This window comes from Vitis vinifera, chromosome 19 (genome assembly GCF_030704535.1).
Source record: "Vitis vinifera cultivar Pinot Noir 40024 chromosome 19, ASM3070453v1".
NCBI lineage: Eukaryota > Viridiplantae > Streptophyta > Magnoliopsida > Vitales > Vitaceae > Vitis > Vitis vinifera.
Window position 1 is genome coordinate 19,188,037 of NC_081823.1, and position 20,425 is coordinate 19,208,461.

The 20,425-nt window shown below is 36.8% G+C and overlaps 1 protein-coding gene and 1 pseudogene across 1 annotated transcript; both read left to right on the forward strand.

The window, feature by feature from the left end:
- Positions 1–844: 844 nt before the first annotated feature.
- On the forward strand, positions 845–4,147 carry LOC104877713 (uncharacterized). Its single transcript, XM_010646498.3, has 3 exons — positions 845–1,153; positions 1,708–1,865; positions 3,903–4,147. The coding sequence occupies exons 1-3, from the start codon at positions 859–861 to the stop codon at positions 3,912–3,914; spliced, it is 465 nt and encodes a 154-aa protein (XP_010644800.2). The 5' UTR covers positions 845–858; the 3' UTR covers positions 3,915–4,147.
- Positions 3,915–13,806, forward strand: LOC104877714 (uncharacterized; annotated as a pseudogene).
- Positions 13,807–20,425: the final 6,619 nt, after the last annotated feature.

Below are 20,425 nucleotides of genomic sequence, written 5' to 3' on the forward strand. Positions count from 1 at the left end.
TTCAATACCAAGAAGTCTTACTTTGTTAACAATACTAAGAAGTCTATTTGAATAATCCTTGATTGTTTCTAATTCTTTCATCCTTTGCATCTCAAATTCTCTAATCAAGTTCAACACTTGCATACCTTTGACTCGTTCATTTCCTTCATATTCCTTCTTCAAGAAGTTCCATATTTCATTTGTTGTCTTCAGTGTCATGATTCTGGTGAAAATTGTAGATGAGACAGTTGTAAATAGACTAGCTTTTGCCTTTGATTTCCTTTGCCTCCTCTCATTGTGTAGTTTTATCTGAGCCATAGTTGGATTGTCGGACAGAGGAGGAACTTCATATTCCTCACTAACAGCTTCCCACAGATCACTAGCATCAAGGTAGGCTTTCATACGGACAACCCACACTTGATAATTTATTCCATCAAACACTAGAGGTGCCAGTGCATTTAGTGAAGCTTCTGAGGTCATTTTGGATATTGTTTGTAGGTTTTTTAGGCTCACTCACCTCACAAGTTACTCAAGAACTTGGCTATGGTACCAATTTGTTGGTTTTGATTGAAACAAAGTGTAGAAACTCTCAGGAAGCAACAGAACGTTGAGGAATCTGAAGTGATATTTTTTATTAAGTTTCAAAGTACTTATTTATACAGCAAGTTTAAAATAGAAAAAACATAAAAAAAAATAGCAACAAACTTGCTACCTATAGATACTTCCTAAAGAATAGAAACAAACCAACAAATACTTCCTAAGGAATAGGTAAATCTTCCACATGACTAACTTATTTGACTACTTCCACTTCAATCTACTCAGCTCCATGTCAGCAGCTCCTAGGACATATCATTCAACAATTCTCAAGTGGGAAGTAAGATGGTTTCAGCTTCTGATGAAAAAGATGCATGTTGTGACACTGCTGGAGAGAAGCCATCTGAGACAATCGATTCATCTTTGCCAATGATGGAGATTTCTAATGCAGTGAGCCAGAATGAACCTCAAGCAATGATCACTGACAAAGACGATCAAGAGTCTAAGAAGTTGGAAGTCTGCCCTGTTCTGTGTGATTCAACAGTGAAAGAGGGTGATGGTGCTGAAGCAGTACTTGTTCAAATTTCTGAAGAAGCAACCACAAAAGAGGGCTTTGATGAGGCTTCCTTAAAAGTTACAGGTGAACATTTATTTTTATATTTGTTTTTTTTTTGTATCATTTTTTCATCTAGTAGTTAATTTGAAATTAAGTTTTTCTGAGATGTGTGGCATTCTAGTCAATATCTAATACTTACCTCAAATTAAAACCTTATTCCTCACCTATTGAGAACTGCCAGGACATCCTACTTTGCCAAACTACTCCAGCTGTTATGGTCCATTCAAGTCATATCCATCCTGCCATTTTTCTCTGGCTCTGCCACATTACTAGTCCTTGTTGCCTTGTTCGTCTAGATATTCTAAACAGCGTTGCTTTTTTACTTTTAAGTCTTTGTTGCACATGGCCAATCTCAGCTTGCTCTATCTATTGTTTTTAATTGGCACTGTGTTACTTATCCCAAATGCGTGTGGTTATGTTCGTCTATCTGCCCTTCTGCACTGGCCTATTGTGTTTGTTGTTTGAATTGATGTGATATGGAATTTTCTATGAAGAAATATTAGTTTTTCTTCTCAAATTGTTTTCCCTTGTCCTGATATTGAACCTCTGTATGACTGATGCCTACATTTCTTTGTCAGATGTGGAAATTTCAAGAAAAGGACACATGCTTACACCGCCTGTGCCTTTCTTCTCGGAGGGTTCTTGCTCTGATATTGGCAAAGAGTTCAGGAGGAAAATGGAGCTACTTCAGTGTCTGGAGATAAGCGTCAGCAGACAGCTGTCTCAAGTACTGGAAGTGAGTTGATACATTATGATTTATCCTTCTTATTCATCCTTCTTTAGAACTAAGACTATTAATAGTTTCTGCCTGTCATTTCCTCTGTTCATCTTTGCCTTCATTTTTCTTTACTTTGGTTGTAAGGGGGTGGGATATGACAAAATTTGGGTTTAACTATGTTGATCTTAATATGTAAACAGAGACTATGATAAATGCAATCTTTCCACATACCACTGTTCATCCATGGATGTTTTTAACCCAATCATCCATTACCAAATACAAAATCTATTTGACCATCAAGTTGAGAACATTGGAAAGCAACTCTGTCCATTGATACAAAATGGGAGAAACAAAAAATGTTCAGTGTGCTCTCTCTGTTCATTGAGCTTGTTTACCCATGAATTGTAAAGGGACATAGTGATGACATATTTTGAACCCAATTTCTGTACCCGGTTATATGTCCCATCTCCTACCTAATTCCTAATACAACAAATGAGTACATGCAATTAGTGTAATCTATGTTCATTGAATGAAGGAAACACTTGCATAATATGCTGAAGCTTTATCTAAACTTGAAACTGGTCTATAGACTTGAATCCAGTTACATTTGTTATCAACCTGTTCCAATAAACCAGCCTGGCTTTGTTGCCTGATTAAGCTCACCATTGATGTTCCTAGTTTTTCTTAGAAGCCAAATTGGTGTTGCACAATTAATGATGGAAAACTCAGTTGTGGAGAGCTCTGATTTGGTCAATTTATGGACAATTGCAAATGGAAGAAAGGGCTTTTCATCCCTTTTAATTTTGTTTTTGGGGATGTGGGTATAACTTGACGAAAGTGTTTGACTTAATCATAGGATCCGGAAACCCAATTTTGTGCTATTGTAGATCAAATTTTAATCTACATGATAGAGTTTGCGGCACCTTAATTTGTTAAGTTCGTGTTAGTCAAGTTCCAACCAACTTCTGATGACAAATGCACCTTTATGTATGATCTTATTATTGCAAAATAAGTTCTTATTCAAAATTATAACCCATAGCTTCATACAGTTAATTATGAATCGCCTTATTAAATTATTAATCATATTATGATCTAAACATGAAATAGTTATCAAATGGCAGACAATATCTGAATTGCTCAACTCTATCAAATTACTCAATATTTGGTGTATGTCACCATAGCGGTTTCCTGCTGAAGGGAGGTTCTCTCCCATCTCAAAAAGACTCTCTGGTGCCTGTATATATCAAACTTAATTGAGATGACAGAGTAATGGATCCATGGATCCCAATAACAAACAGTTTGAAACTATCCTCTTGACCTGTCTCCATGCATCCTAGAAAATATCTAACTACCTCCGATATTATTGAATTCTATAGAAGATTCCAGTCAACTGCCATGCAGATCAGTCCATCCCTCTGAATGTATTGTCCATACAAACTCGTCCTGTACTGCATGCGCACAGTGCAGGGTGTGATGTAATAAGTCAAGTCAAATAATTTATGCAAGGAGCTTCACATTTAGTGCCCTTTGTTGGGGATATTATGCCATTTTGAGCTGTATATTTTGCTTTGTTGTGTTGATATCTTTTTTACTGCTTTATTTTATGAGATGATTGTCTTTACGGAAACCTGTGATTGGAGCTTTGCTAATTCCATTCACCATCTTGTCGTCACTTAATAAAAAAGGAGAAGGGAAACAAAGAAATCATTACTGTGGAAAAGAATAAAAAGAGAACAATACTATGCACAACTTTCACATGAAAATAGTGGTACTTGGTTCCAAGTAAAGCTATAACATTTAACTGGATTAGAGAAACTTAATCGGCCATGGTGGGATTTAGAAAAAGCAAAATGTAGATTTTTTTTTTTCTTTTGTCCAAATAGGATTCAGATAATGTGTGGTGTAAATTCCCTTAGGTAATTATAGGACTTTAGCAACTGTTTTATTGATCAAACACATCCTTGGGACTGGGGTAACAATGCTGAATCTCAGCATCAATTGTTCCTTAATTCCATCTTGAATCATTCCAACCAGATTGGGATTCTGATTTTGCAGGTGATGCTTTAAATGGCCATGAAGGTTCCTTCAGTGCCGCGTCAGTGTTGGAACATGATGCTAAGCTTCATGTGACTGAAGGTGGGAAGAACAATGCAGACTCTGATAAGCCTAATTGTGGCTCTCCTACTGTCATTAGTTGCATCCACCTTCCCCAGAGTGAAAAAGAATCCCAGGAGGGAGTAAGGAGTGCTGTAGGTCAGAATGTTCCAGTCCCAGAGGTAATTGATGGGGTTCCTCTAAAAGGTTCTTCTATGTCTCAGGATCCTAAAGAAAATGATTCCTCCAAAGATGAGAGAAGCTTCTCCTTTGAGGTGGGTGCATTGGCAGATCTGCCTGAAAGAGAAGCTGGTAAGTGTTGGCAACCATTCTCTACTCAAGCATGCTAAACATCGGTGGTAAATTTCTTTTTTATTTTTGTCGTTATAGTTTTTAAAAGATTGCTTCCTTCGTTATTACCTGAGTATTGTCAGAAAATCATTATAATGCTTTTCTGAAGAATTAGATGGATCCCATATCGTTTAATTCTCTGTTTTACTATTATATCCTGATTCTTTTCTGATGATCTTCATCAAGAATTTTTTGGTCTTTCTTTTTTGAAGATTGTCGAGGGATCTCCTTCAACATCAGTCTTAGGCCAAATGGATCCCAAGATGGCACAGGAAATTTCTCGTGGAAGCCCTCGAGCATCTGGAGGGATCACATCTGGCAGTTCTAAAGGTACTGAACATAAAACAAAGCGCGCATCTGGCAAGGCAACTGGGAAAGAAACTGCTAAGAAAGGCAGCAATGTGAAAGATACAGCTCATGCAAGACAGCCACCAGAGAGAGTGGACAAATCTGGCAATTTGTCTCCAAGCCCATCAGGGACTACTCAGTATGTGCAATCCAAAGAGATGCAACACACTGGAAATATGGAGCGCATCAGTACAAAATCATGTGGTACTCTTACAACACCCACATCTAACCTTCCGGATTTGAATACTTCAGCTTCTCCATCTGCAATATTTCAACAGCCTTTCACAGACTTACAGCAAGTGCAATTGCGTGCTCAGATCTTTGTTTATGGATCATTGATGCAAGTCTTTTTTTTGGTTTTCCATGTATATGATAGGTAGCATTAGATAACATTTTGGCATAAAGAGAGCAGGGTTTACCAAGAAGGGTTCTGGGTGCTTTGGCTTTAGATACACCACTGCCAGAACTGTTGGCTGCAGTTTCAGCCTGAAACAGAGAAAGGCTATAGAAAGAAAAAATGGAAGAGTGACACCTTGTAACAGACCTGGAACAGAGGAGTTAAGACAGTCCCAAAAAACCAGAGGACCCTGTTTCTTTTCACTTTGTATTCTCGGTTCTTCACTTTTTTGTTGTACAGTCACCAGAATTTAAACCAGCTGCAAAGAGATTTAACCTGTATAAATCTCTCCACGTGGAAGCATGACAACCACTCAAAACAAAAACAAAAAAGTTGTTTTTACATATATAACCTAACACAGCATAGGCACATTATGTTACATTCTCCCCCCTAATGTGATGTTCCTCGACACCCAAAAGCTTTCGGAAGTGAACAAGCTTCTCCAAAGGCAATGCTTTAGTGAAGATATCAGCAACCTGCTCCTTTGATTTACAGTACATCAATTGAACCTCACCATCTGAAATAGCTTCTTTAATAAAATGATACTTCACTGCAATATGCCTAGTCCTATTATGAAAAACATAGTTTTTTGCAATGGCTATAGCAGATTTGTTGTCACAAAGTAGATATGTTGCTTCATTTTGCTTCTCCTTGATGTCTTCTAAAATTCTTCTCAACCATATGGCTTGAGAAGTTGCCAGTGAAGCTGAAATATACTCTGCTTCAGCAGATGATTGAGCCACTGAGCCTTGCTTTTTTGAGACCCAAGATATAGCACCTGAACCAAGAGAGAATGGCCTGATGTGCTTTTCATGTCATCAATACATCCACCCCAATCACTATCACAATGACCAATTAGCTTCACTTCAATGTTCCTAAAATATTTTATTCCAAGTTCAACCGTGCCTTGCAAATATCTCAAGACTCTTTTTGCTGCTCCAAGATGTAAATGACTAGGATAATGCATGAATCTTGACAGCAAGCTTGCTGCAGACATGATGTCAGGTCTAGTTGCAGTGAGATACAACAGATTTCCAACAAGACTTCTAAAGTGAGTTTCATCAACCTTCTTCCCTCCATCTTCTTTCCTCAACTTTTCATTCACAACTAAAGGAGTAGATACAGGATTACAACCAGCCATGCCAAACTTTTTGAGGATATGTTCAACATACCTCTTTTGACAAATAAACACACCATCTTCTTCTTGATAGACTTCAATTCCCAAAAAATAATGCAACAATCCCATATCACTCATTTCATATTTTTTCATCATTTCATTTCTAAATTTTTCAACCATCTTCTCATCATTTCCAGTAAAAATCAAATCATCAACATAAAGAGCAACAATAAGGATTTGGAAATTATCTTTGCTCTTCACATAGAGGATAGGCTCACTTTTGCTTCTAATGAAACCATTTTCAATGAAGTAGTTGTCAATTTGAGTGTACCAGGCACGGGGAGCTTGTTTCAAACCATATAAGGCTTTCTTTATCTTGTAAACTTTGTTTTCTTCTCCATCAACAACAAAGCCTTCAGGTTGTTCAACATAGATCTCTTCTTCCAGCTTTCCATCCAGCTTTCCATTCAAAAATGCAGATTTTATGTCAAGTTGGTACAACAACCAACCTTTTTGAGCAGCCACTGCAATAATAGTTGTAATAGTATCAAGGCGAGCAACTGGAGCAAAGGTCTCATGGAAATCAACACCCGGCTGTTGTGAATAGCCTTTTGCAACCAATCTAGCTTTAAGCCTTTGAACTCTACCATCAGAATGGTATTTCACCCTAAAAATCCATTTCACCCCAATGATTTCTTTGTCTTTTGGCTTTTCAACCAGTTGCCATGTTTCATTTTTCTCAATGACATCAATTTCTTTTTCCATTGCTTTCCTCCAATCTTCATCTTTTATTGCCTCTTCAAAACTTTGAGGTTCAACAATGCACAAATTGCATCTCTCATAAACATCAGTCAAACTTCTCATTTTTCTTGGAGTTGAGGATGGTGATGACGAGCTTGAAGTTGGAGACTCAATTGAGGGAGATAATGGAACTGATCTTGGGGATTCTTGAGGTGATGAAGTTGAAGTGCTGCCATTTCCAGTTTCAACTGGTGCTTTTGTTTGAAGTTCATCAACAAGAATTGTTTTCTTCAGAATTTTACCTTCTTCCCAATTCCAAGCAGCTTTTTCATCAAAAATAACATCTCTACTTATGATCAGCTTGTTGGTTTTCAAATTATACAGCCTATAACCCTTTGACTATGAACTATAACCCATGAAGATGCACTTTTCACTTGTTTCATCCAGCTTGCTCCTTCTTTCCTTTGGAACTTGTGAATAACATAAGCACCCAAACACTTTGAAGTGTCTAACAGATGGTTTTCTTCCACTCCATGCTTCAATCGGAGTTTTGTTCAATAATGCTTTTGTTGGGCATTTATTCAAAAGATACACAGCAGTGTTAACTGCTTCAGCCCAAAAAATTTTAGGCAAACCCTTCTCATATAACATAGCTTTGGCCATTTCCATTACCGTTTGATTCTTCTTTTCAACTACTCCATTTTGTTGAGGAGTATATGCAACAGTAAGCTGTCTCTCAACCCCTTCATCTTCACAAAAATTACCAAATTGGCTTGAAGTATATTCCATTCATCTGTCACTTCTCAAGGTCTTTATGTAGCAACCACTTTGCTTTTCAACAAAACTCTTGAATTTTTTGAAGATAGAGAACACTTCTGATTTTTGCTTCATGAAGAACACCCAAGTCATTCTTGTAAAATCGTCAATAAACAATACAAAGTACTTGTTGTTGCCTTGAGAAGGTGTAGACATAGGCCCACATATATCAGTGTGAATTAACTCCAATACCTTCTTTGCTCTCCAAGCGACTCCCTTTGGAAATGATTGTCTATGATGCTTCCCAAGAGCACAACCGTCACATACTTCATTCTTTTCTTCAATGGTGTTTGGCAATCCTTGTACCATCTTCCTTTGACAAAGCATCTTCAAGCTATTGAAATTCAAATGCCCAAATCTTCTATGCCACAACCAAGCTTCTTCAACATCTTCCATTCTCAAAACAGCATTTTCAGCATATTTGAAGATAATTGGAAAGCTTCTATTTTTCTCCATCTTTATCTTCTTCACTAAATTTCTTCTCCGCTCCTTATCATAAATGGTGCACTCATTATTTTCAAAGTGAAGTTTATACCCATGCTCTACTAGCTGTCCCACACTCAACAAATTTTGCTCTAAGGCTGGTACAAGAAGAACATCTCTAATGTACTTGGTTCCCACTTTAGTTTGGATGCCAATTGTGCCTTTCCCTTTAACATTCACTAAATCACCATTACCCATTTTGACTTGTGAGTTGATGGTTGTATCCATGTCAAGGAAAATATTTTTGTTACCAGTCATGTGGTTTGTGCAGCCACTGTCAAGGAACCACACATTATTCTTTTGCTCAGCAACACTTTGACAAGCATAAAACATGTTTTCATCAACCTCTTTCTCCTCAGCACAATTTGCTTGTTGATTGTTCTTAAATCTGCAATCTTTTTGAACATGCCCAAATTTTTTACAATTGAAGCATTGAGGCTTCCCTTTGGACCAACAATCTTTTTCAACATGACTACTTCTTTTACAAATATTACACTTTGAGAATGATGAGCCTTCTTCGTTAGTGAACTTTCTTCCATAGTTGAATCTTCCTCTACGTCTTCCATCTCTTCCTCTTGCTCTTCCTCGTCCAGTTCCGCCACCTCTAGATGAATCACTTCTATTTTCATTGCTTATAGGTTTCCTTTCAACATTTCTGGAGTTAAGGCTTATTTTTTATTGGAATGCACTTTCTACTGATTTTTCAGAATGCCTCAACAATCTCTGTTCATAAGTTTTTAAAGACCCAAATAGCTCTTGTACATTGAGTAGTGAGAGATCTTTTGTTTCTTCAATCACAGCCACAATTGGGTCAAATTTGTTAGGTAGACTGATCAACAGTTTCTCAACAATTCTTTTATCACTAATTTCTTCACCATATGACTTCATCTAATTTACTAACTCCATAAATTTGGAAGAAAACTCATTTAGAGTTTCATTCTCCTTCATTTTCATATTTTCCAGCTCTCTTCTTAAAGCCTGAAGCTTTACTGACCGGGTTCTTTTGTCTCCTTGGAACTCCTGTTGAAGGATGTCCCATGCTTCTTTAGCTTTTGAAGCTCTCATAATTCTTGGAAAGATGTTATTACCAACACCTTGTTGAATAAATAAGAGAGCTTTTGCATCCATTTTTTTCAATTCTTTCAACTGATCTTTTTCAACCGGAGTTAGTGTAATCACATTGTCAGGTTCATCAAAACCATTTTCAACCAAATCCCAAACATCTTGAGACATAAATAAAGTTTTCATTTTTATGCACCAAAAGTCATAATTTTCTCCTTCAAATAATGGAATAGAAGAAGGTTGAGAACTCATACTTGTAACACTTGTGCTGGCCATTGATCTACCCTTCAAGTCCTTGGTCCGTCTGCTTCAAGATTGAGGGTTTCTAGCTACAGAATCTGATTGCACAGCAACATCACCAATTCAGCTGCATTGTAGGTTCGGATTTTGGTCTTCAGATTAAAAGAAACCCTAGTATCCTCTCTTTCCAAAACAGAGGAAATTTCTTAAAATTCCATACACAAGAGGCATGTTTTAAGAGATAAAAGGGCTTGAAAAGAAGAAGTGGATTAGATCAGATTGGAAACAGCAAGGTGGATCGAAGATTAGATTGAGAGGTGGATTCGTGAAATGGGTTGCTCTGATACCAATTATGTTGGCTGCAGTTTCAGCCTGAAACAGAGAAAGGCTATAGAAAGAAAAAATGGAAGAGTGACACCTTGTAACAGACCTGGAACAGAGGAGTTAAGACAATCCCAAAAAAACAGAGGACCCTGTTTCTTTTCACTTTGTATTCTCGGTTCTTCACTTTTTTGTTGTACAGTCACCAGAATTTAAACCAGCTGCAAAGAGATTTAACCTGTGTAAATCTCTCCACGTGGAAGCATGACAACCACTCAAAACAAAAACAAAAAAGTTGTTTTTACATATATAACCTAACACAACATAGGCACATTATGTTACAAGAACACTGGTGTGCATGAAGGGAAGGGAGAGAACTGGCTGTTTTTGTTCAGTCTATGGGGTCCTGTTATCTTACTCCCACCAAGGGAACTTGATAGATTGATGGCTATTATTATGTGTGCCAATTTCGGGCTGTTTCTGTTTCCTTTTTTTATTGTGTTTTTGGTTGTTGAATAGCATGAAGGGGAAGCAGACCAAAAGTTATAAGATTGTATTTGGGAGGTTGATTGTAATGTTCATCATGATCTCAAGTTACAGATTTGATCATAACAAGGGAATTTTGGAATTTTCCATAGAATATAGAATATATGACTATTATATAAAGAAATATTTAACTGCGTTTTGATTACCTGTTGCAGCCAAGGAACGGCACCCGATGAAGCGTGCATGGCATCAGCCTTTGGAACACCTGGTTAGTTTTTATTCCTAAATTTTCTTTAACTCTCTTAGGCCCACATGTTGCTCATTCTTGATCTCTTGTGCTCAGATGGTGGAAGGAGCTTGTGGGAGAATGCATGGCATGCTTCTGTAGAAAGGCTTCAAGGACAAAAATCCCATCCCAGCAATCCTGAAACCCCTTTGCAGTCTCGATCAGGTACTTCTTGTTTTAAGGTAAAATTCCCTTTGTGGTTTGCTCAAGTGTCTGACTACCCCTTCGACAATTGTAAATCCCATGATGCCTCTTCCATCACCACTTTGGAGTATTTCTACTCAGGGTGATGTTATGCAGTCCAGTGGTTTGCCAAGAGGTGGACTTATGGACCATCATCCGGCACTTTCTCCATTGCATCCTTATCAGACTCCGCCTTTAAGGAACTTTGTTGGACATAACACTTCTTGGATATCTCAGCCTACTTTTCCAGGTCCCTGGGTTCCCTCTCAAACTTCTGGACTTGATGCCAGTGTTCGTTTTCTTGCCCTGCCTGTAACAGAAACAGTTAAATTAACATCTGTTAAGAGAGTCAACTGTGCCACATTCTTCCAGTGTGAAGCATGTCTCTTCTGGTCCTATGGGTCATAGTGGAGGTCCTACAAGTGTTTTTGCTGGGACTTCACCTCTTCTTGATGCAAAAAAAGCAACAGCATCCCCTGGCCAACCCACTACTGACCCAAAGCCTAGAAGGAGGAAAATGACTCCCGCTTCTGAGGGTCCTGACAAGATCTCTTTGCCATCTCAATCTCAAACAGAACCAATTCCTGTTGTTGCGAGTCATTTTTCTACATCTGTTTCCATCACAACTCCTGCAAGCCTGGTTTCTAAAAGTAATACCGGGAAACTTGTTGCTGCTGCATCTCCTACATTCTCATCTGATCAAATGAAACTTGGGAGTCGAGATGCAGAACAGAGGGGTATGTTGACTGAAGAGACTCTTGGTAAAGTCAAGGAGGCTAAGTTACAGGCAGAGGATGCTGCTGCCGCAGTTAGTCATAGTCAAGGGGTATGGAGTGAGTTGGATAACCAAAAGAATTCTGGATTGATTTCAGATGTTCAAGCAAAAATAGCTTCTGCCATAGCAGCTGCTGCTTCTGTTGCAAAGGCAGCAGCGGCAGCTGCTAGGATTGCGTCAAATGCTGCATTGCAAGAAAATTGATGGCTGATGAAGCACTGGTTTCAAGTGCAAATATTCATCCTGGTCAAAGTTCTGATGGCGTTAGTATTTTGGGAAAGGCTACTCCTGCTTCCATATTGAAGGGTGATGATGGAACCAACTGTTCCAGTTCTATTCTTGTTGCTGCAAGGGAGGCTGCAAGGAGGAGGGTTGAAGCTGCTTCAGCTGCCTCAAAGCGAGCTGAAAATTTGGATGCCATAGTAAAAGCTGCTGAACTTGCTGCAGAAGCAGTTTCACAGGCCGGGAAAATTGTTGCTATGGGTGATCCTTTGCCTTTAAGTGAGCTAGTTGAAGCTGGTCCAGAGGGTTACTGGAAAGCATCCCAAGTATTGTCTGAGCCTGTTGTCAGATTAAACAACACGAACAGAGTACAGGCTGGTAATAATGTTGAAGAAGACCCTGATAAACATCCCAAAGTGTCTCCATCTGATAAGAAAGAAACACATATGGTAAACCATGGGAAGCCACTTACTCGAAGGGAAATGTCCAGGGAGTTGGTGGAGGACCACACGAGATTGGTAGATGGCATGCCAAGTTCTGTTACTAGCAGTGAAAATGATTCTAGAGGGCAAAAGGGACGTAAGGTTTCTGACTTGGCCAAAACCACTGGTGTTGTTCCTGAATCTGAGGTAGGATCAAGATCTAATTCCATTGCTGTCCAGAATGAATATGAAAGGACAACAGAAAATTTGAAAGAGAACAGCGTCAAGGAGGGCTCCCTTGTAGAGGTTTGTAACCGGAAAGTGATTAGAATTTTCTACTTGTGCATTGTAATAATTTTGATTGTGGAGTCATAAGTTGTTTCACTTGAAATTGTAGTTTACAAGTGTCATAGTCTGATTCACTTTGTCATCTCTGAAAATTTAAATGCATGCTGTTTACCTTTTTTGTTGTTGTGTGTATGGTTTGATGTTGGTTCTACACAGTTTTATCTTCTCTCTTTTTTATTAAAATAGTGATTTCATGTATTAGGTTTTCAAAGATGGAGATGGTTCTAAGGCAGCCTGGTTCTCGGCAAATGTATTGAGTTTGAAGGATCAAAAAGCTTATGTGTGTTACGCGGAACTTCCATCAGATGAAGGTAAGCTATTGCATTCAATGCACTTTGGGAATCAAATGAATGTGGATTTATATATGTCTGTGAATGCACAAAATTTGGACTATTTTTGATAGGCAAGAGTTAGAGAATTTTTTGCACAAGCAAAATTATAAAGCTGAAAAGTTTCTGTTAGTACTTATGACAATGAGTGGCATGTATTAGGGCCCTATCTTTGTGGGAAGGTTTATCCTGGAATCAGGAAACTCACAAGTCATGTTGTCCTTTTAGATGTTTGTTTCTGGATCTTTGTAGTTATCCATTTAACTGACATGTAACAGTGTGGTTCATTTGGGTCATCCATGTCTAGATCAATTAACTTTGAGGTGCCCATACGATGATACGAATGGTTTCTAGGTTGGGAGCAATTCAAAGGAGAGCATGTGTATTAGTGCTTCCCTCAACAGTGTTGTGTATGGGCAAATCATGCATATGCCTTGTGTATATGCGACACCTGTGCTTTTGATCTTCATTGAATATATTACTAGCTAAGACAATTATCTTCACTGCTTATGACAGTTTTGGTTTCCTGAGTTCTCCTTCTAGAACATTAGCTTCCCCAAAAAAAAAATCCAAATCACTGTTTCATTCATTTGTATCTGTTTGTTGCATTTGATGATTCATTATCGAATTGGCTTGTATGTCTATTTCGTATCTCTGCAGGATCAGGGCAGCTAAAGGAATGGGTAGCACTTGAAAGTGAAGGAGATAAGCCACCCAGAATACGCTTTGCCCATCCTATGACTGCTATACAATTTGAAGGAACAAGGAAGAGACGTAGAGCAGCCATTGGAGACTATGCTTGGTCTGTTGGGGATAGAGTTGATGTATGGGTACAAAATTGGTATGTCAATATGATACTAAATATTATGTTTGTGGGATGGGATAACAATCATAAGCCAGAAATTTCAAGGAATGAAAATCATGATAAATTGTACTAAATAAATAATAAATAAAACATAATAAAAACAAATAAAAGATGATAAAAATAGAAGCTCCCGCTTATTGGGTTTAATTAGGTCCTTCTGCCTGTAGTCCCTGTGTTAAATTTGAAATAGAAACTGTCACCAATTGATAGGTCCCAACACAGAGAATATAAACACTAAGACATTTGTCCTCTTCGGGTGAGAACGTACCACACTTTTGAATGCAAATACTTGATGATTTATTAATGAGAACGTTGACTGCTTAAATAAGCAAAGCCAAGCACTACAAACCGAAATACAAGGGAAACTGCAACTAACAAATAGAACTTAACAAATGTAAAACAGAATGCAAATAATAGAGCATAATTAACATAGACTGGACCTATATGATTGGTCATGTCGCTATCCTATTTGGTTTTCGTCACATACCGTACCTAGTTTGATCAGCCACGATATATCAGTTTCGTTTTTGACATGGACTACATCTATATGATCAATCACGTTGTTTTCCTATATGTTTTTTTGTCACAATCCACAACTGATTTGATCGGTCATGAAAATTCAATATCGTTTTTCACGTAGACCGCACTTGAATGATTAGTCACATTGTTGACCTATCTGGTTTTCGTCACAAATGACACCTAGTTCGATAGGTCATGACAACTCAATTTTCCTTTTGACGTAGACCGCACTTGTACGATCAATCACATCATTTTCATGTCTAGTTTTCTTCACAAATCTCACCCGTTCAGATCAAGTGAATTTTTATGGTTTCTAGTTTATTGCACATGTATCATTTCACGAGAGTTATGAGCACAAAACTCAACTCAAGTGATAATGCATTGACTACCTTATTCCCTTTGCCACTCTTATAGATGTTCTCATAGTCATATCTAATCAATTTAGTGAGCCATTTATGTTGCATTATCCTTTGCTCTAGTGCATGCTTCCAGCTTAAGTGATCAATGGATTCTCTTAAAGTGCTTTCTTATGAACTAGGGTATCCACTTTTGTACAACTATAGCAACAACTAGCATCTCTTTTTTATATGAAGAAATGACAAGATTTTTGGGTGATTGAGCCTTAATTATGTAGGTTATGGTCTTGCCTTCTTGTAATAACACTGTTTTTTCCTCATTCCCAAATGTATCACACTTTAACGTAAGGCTTTTAAGAAAGTTTGACATGACCAACATAGGAGCAGTACAGATGATGGTTTTGAGAACCCAAAATAATACATATTTATTTCATGTTTTGTGAAAAGTATTCTTAATGGAATTATTTTAATGATAAGGTCATGTCAAACTTTATCCTAAAGCATATCATTGAGACAATAGCATGAGTGCTGACATATTAGTAGATACACGCAAAAGTTAACATTGATTGAGTATAATCAAACCATAAAATGAAAGTATATCCAACTAATTTAATGGACAATCATCAGTATTAGTATTATGAACTCATGATCAATTATCCTCACAATGGCCTACATAATTACCATTGATTAGATAATATATGATCATGCCCAGAGTATATTGTCACCGATTATGGTTAAAGAAGTGGACCATTTATCAGGCACTAAATATACATGATAGTATAATTATGAACAGATCGGATTGTTCAGTGCGTAACCCTGAGTTTTTTATGACAATACCATAATAATTTAACTTCATGACGTAGGCACCATGACAATTATTAGATAATGACCCATGATTATATATTAATTATCATACTTTAATCTTTTTGTTATTAGGGTTATAATCAATAAGGAACTAGTTAAATTATCATTCGAAGCATCGGAATTACTATTAACCCATAATCTGATCATGGTAACATAATAACATAAGCCTTATATGGTGAAAATATAAATTCTAATAACTGTTGCCCACTATCAAAATATATCAGTTAAGAATTGATAACCCAACATAAATGGCTCCTAAAACTAATATTATATTTCAAACCATAATCTGACCAGAATCAATGACCTACTCAATGTTATCAATGGATCAGTATAGTTTCAATCACTTTTTGCACAACTTTATGACCCATTATTTGCACCCATTCATGACACCTTGTGGATATCACATAATTACCATGTTTGGATAACCTTTATAAATAAAAGGTTTTGGGTTCATAAAGTTTAAAAATATAGAACACATACATAACTAAACATAATTTGTTGACATGCATATTTATTGCAAAATAATCACCCTAATTCATATACCCTCCAATTGAGTTCATGGCAACAAATTAATTTGGAAATGGTTTGATAGATCCTTAAATATTGAGTGTCATAATTATGTATTGATAGGCTAAATTATTTATATGAATAGCACATATAATGAAGTTTAATAATACTATAATAAATATCAAACTTAAATAATGATACATATAGGGTATAATCAATGTTTAGGAATATAGTATAAAACATAATGAAATAACTATAATTTCTGTTCTTCCTCCTCCCCCATAATATATCCGCATCTGTATGATATGGATTTATTAGAAATGACTCCATAGTTTTTGGAAAAGTATGTCTTTGAAAAAACCCGAGTCTTGTTCTAGGGATCAGGTTACCTATTGGGAAGGTACCTCTAAAAGGTAGCACCTCTCTAAGCCCTACAAAGGTTTCTATTGACTAAGTTGAGGGAATTGGGGCAATTAATTGGTTGATTGAGGGTACCTAGGTAGACTAAGGTGACTTAAAAAAATAGCATGATAAACAAGAAAACCAATCACAAATCATAAAGAAGATTTAGGGTGCATACCTGGACTGCTTCTTAAGCGCTATTACAAGACATCAAAGTTAGTTCAAATAGTATAGGGCTAACTCTAGGTTTGAGAATCCTACTGATTTCCCCAGAAGGATTGCAATTCGGATGCGTGAGAGCTAGTTGGTAATATTATGATTCTAATATTTAAAATGACCTTTATAGGGTGTTAACCCACGAAATTGAAAACCAATAATGGCTTAGAAAGAGTAATCGTGCTCTTCCTTGTGCTCTTCCATGCATTGTATGTGTCTCACCATTATAAAATCAATTATTTTCTCGGCATCCAAACAAAACACAAAATGGGTATTGTAGTTCTCATCCAATTCTTGAAAAATGACAAAGATCATGCCTTGATGCGTGCCACGGGGTTATTAAAATATATAGAAGTTATGGAAATAAAATATACAGCTTATCATGGAGACAATAGCATAATGCATCAAACCCTATACATAATCCTAAAATAATACATATTTATTACTTAGCAGTTATCTAAATAGATTAGTTAGATTGTATACATTATGCTGGATGTATTGATTTATATTATAGGGAAATTATACAACTATGTATATAAAGGATAAATAATATGATGCAAAGCATTCTACTTCTCTCATTGGTAATTACATATTATAACATATCATAATATATTATTTTTAAATGATACCCCGGATAATCATAGAAGACCAGATTATGTATATTTTGAGTATATTCTATAGCCATCAATCATATAGGATTGTATATTTTCCATTGATTTTGTCTGCTATAAGTAGGATTGAAATTTTGAGATCTGTAATTACCTTGTCCAGTAAAATTGCATTGAAAACCACCTTGTCCTGCATTAAACTTTTTATGGGACTATTGATTGTTAGAAATCTTCGTCATATTCACTTGATTTGTTGAATTAAGCTCCTTAGAATGTTTTCAATCTTGTTTTCTTGTGCTAACAATAATGATTCAATCTTTGCGATTGTATACAAATCATTTCTTGAATTCACCGAAACAACAAACGTATTATACTCATAAGACAATCCATCAAAGATTGCATCTATATGATCTTTGGTTGTAACAACATATCTAACAGAAGCTAGACGATCAATTAGGGATTTAATCTTTAACAGATAATCATTTACTGATAGATAACCCTTCTTTGTATCTGGAACCTAGTCTTTAATTGAGATATCTTAGCTTTGGTTTGTGAGGCAAAGAACACCTCAAGAGTTTTCTAGATCTGACGTGAAGTATCACACCCAACCATTTGCATAAGCATCGCTTCTATCATTAAGAGAGTAGCCATGAAAAGAGCAGTTGATCTTGTTGTTTCCAGCTAAGATACTGTGGATTTATCTTCCCTTGAACATGATCTCTAACCGTAAGAAACCTTTCTAGTGGATTTTCACTTTCTAGAATAAATTTTTGTAGTTTGTGAGCTCATATTGCAACTCCAACTTGCTATTTCCAGAGAGGAAAATTGCTATCATCTAGTTTGATTGACAATGAGAATGCAAATACAACTGGAACAAATTTTGCCATGGAAGGAGAGCTTTCCAACGAAGAAGAAAATGAATTCTCTCCGGCCATTTAGAATGACTTTGATACCATATTAGAATTGATAAAATGGGTATTTCATGTTGATGAGAAAACAAAGTTTACAACTTAAATGACCCTCTCTGTATCTAACTACTTCTAACAATGTATAACTAACAGGTAAACAGTAGGGATGGCAACGGGGCGGGTTTGGGATGGGTCGCCCCCATCTCAACCTCGCCCCATTTATTCAAAACAATTCTCATCCCTGTCCCATTTAAAAAATTAAACGGGGTAGGGAGGGGTGGGTATGATAAATTCCCATACCCGCGCCCATTTAACTTTTTTTTGAATTTTAATTTTTTTTTAAAAAAATTACTTTTAAAATTTTTAATTATATTAAAATAAATATATTTTATAAATATTTAAATTATTATATTTTTTATAACTTATTTTATTAAAAATATTTTATTATTATCTATATATTAAAAATAGTAAAATAAAAATTAAATTAAATTAATTTTAAATTTTAAATTAAATTAAATTTTAAATTTAATTTTATATAATCGAGGTGGGGCGGGAACCCGCCCCGAAACCGCTCCGGGTTTTTAAAAAAATTCCCAAACCCGTCTCAAACCCATTTATTAAAATTAAGCCCCGTCCCATTAGGGGCGGGGTGAGTACCCAAAAAGACCCACCCCATTGCCATCCCTAGTAAACAGTGTGTAACTAATTTTATAACTAGATAACAATAACCTCTAATCTCTTCAATGATTATTTTTCTTATTTTGTGTACCTAAGAGTCATTACTAAGCTTTATTTGAAATGCCCCAGGTGTTAGTTTTATTTTGAGCTAGGAACACATTTTCTGATATCTTGGGATGTAATTTTTTTAAACTATGGGTGTTCAAGGAAGTTGCCACTATTGGCAAATTTCAACGAGGGTTCTTCAATGAACTTGCCACTGCATGCATGACGTCGGCACTGGATCATATTACAGCTAGCTTTTGATATTAGTCCAAATTTTTCTGCGATGTTTCTGTGAAGGAATTTGCCACTGCATGTCGGCAATGGAAATCTTACAGCTAGCTTTGGATGCATGCTTTGATTTCCAACAAATGTCCCACGTGCCCAACTCTAATTCCTATGCTTTTCCTAGAAAAACGGCACAAGTGGTTCCGTATCTCACTTCTCTTCTTGCCCATTTCATAGCACCGGCCGCGAAAACTCTTGTGTGGCCTCATATCATCATCATGGTAGTTTAATTATTTAATTCTTGCTTATTTCCAGGAAGATGTAGTGTACGCGTGATCAGAAGTTTGGACATGAGAGATCTGTTCATGATATCTATTTTCAAAGGCGGATCTTGAAGGAACTTCCCACTTGCCGGCAATGGATATATTCACAGCTTTGAATGTTCAGATTCCCAGGCTTTTAATTTTGTCCGCATATGGCAGTGATTTGAGAAATTTTCAATTTGTAAGAGAAAAATTTTCTTTTAGAGATACGTAGCTGGCATTACACGGCAACTAATGCTATTGCTCTGCCTTCATATTTCACTCTGGAAATTTCCCGGGAACCAAACACAACTGACTTAGCAATTTGATTAATTGAATTTCATCAGTATTTCTTGAGGCAAATTATATACACCTTTGAAAACTTCCAAACGCCAATATTAACTAACTTAAACGTATGTTCATCTAAATGGGTAATCACTTTCCCAGAAAAGATTCAAAAATTGCTGAAGTTTGGTTCTTTGTGGGATGGGATGATGATTATGCTCATGGAGCTCTCAGGAAATTGCGCACCGATAGAGATATTATTGTCTGGTTCGAGGGCTTCCTTGAAAATATTGACACTCCCGGCTTTCATGAAGACTTCTTAAGCTAGATTATATACACCTTACCTCAGTATATGGATCTGCAAAGAGTATAGCCTACCTTCACAACCAGTCTCAACAAGCCCCATAAACGTGCTCAGCTCTCGCACAATCCACCATCGATCCTTCTTTGTCCCGAAAACATGTATTCCTTGAGAGTTGACACACTCGTGAGTAGTGCAAAAATGGTGTTCCTTCTGATTTTGATCCTTACAGGTCTTGCATCTTTCTCAGCTGCAAGGACTTTGGGAGAGAAGCCGAAGGAGAGTGCTAATGTAGCGTCCACACTTCCAAATCAAAATGGTCCAGTACCGCCATCCAAGCCTTCTTCCTGCACTTACACCCCCAGCCCGCCTGCCCCTGGCCACTGCCACAACCATGGATGAACTTCAATTTGCTGGGGGAGGAGGAAGAACGGAAATTATAGTTATTTCGATGTTAACTTTGGAAGAATATATTT

Excerpts from the sequence above, each read along its gene's own strand:
- LOC104877713 (XM_010646498.3), top strand. The coding sequence starts at position 859 with ATGGTTTCAGCTTCTGATGAAAAAGATGCATGTTGTGACACTGCTGGA. Across the intron at positions 1,154-1,707 it reads GGCTTCCTTAAAAGTTACAG|ATGTGGAAATTTCAAGAAAA; the intron begins GTGAACATTTAT and ends TTTCTTTGTCAG.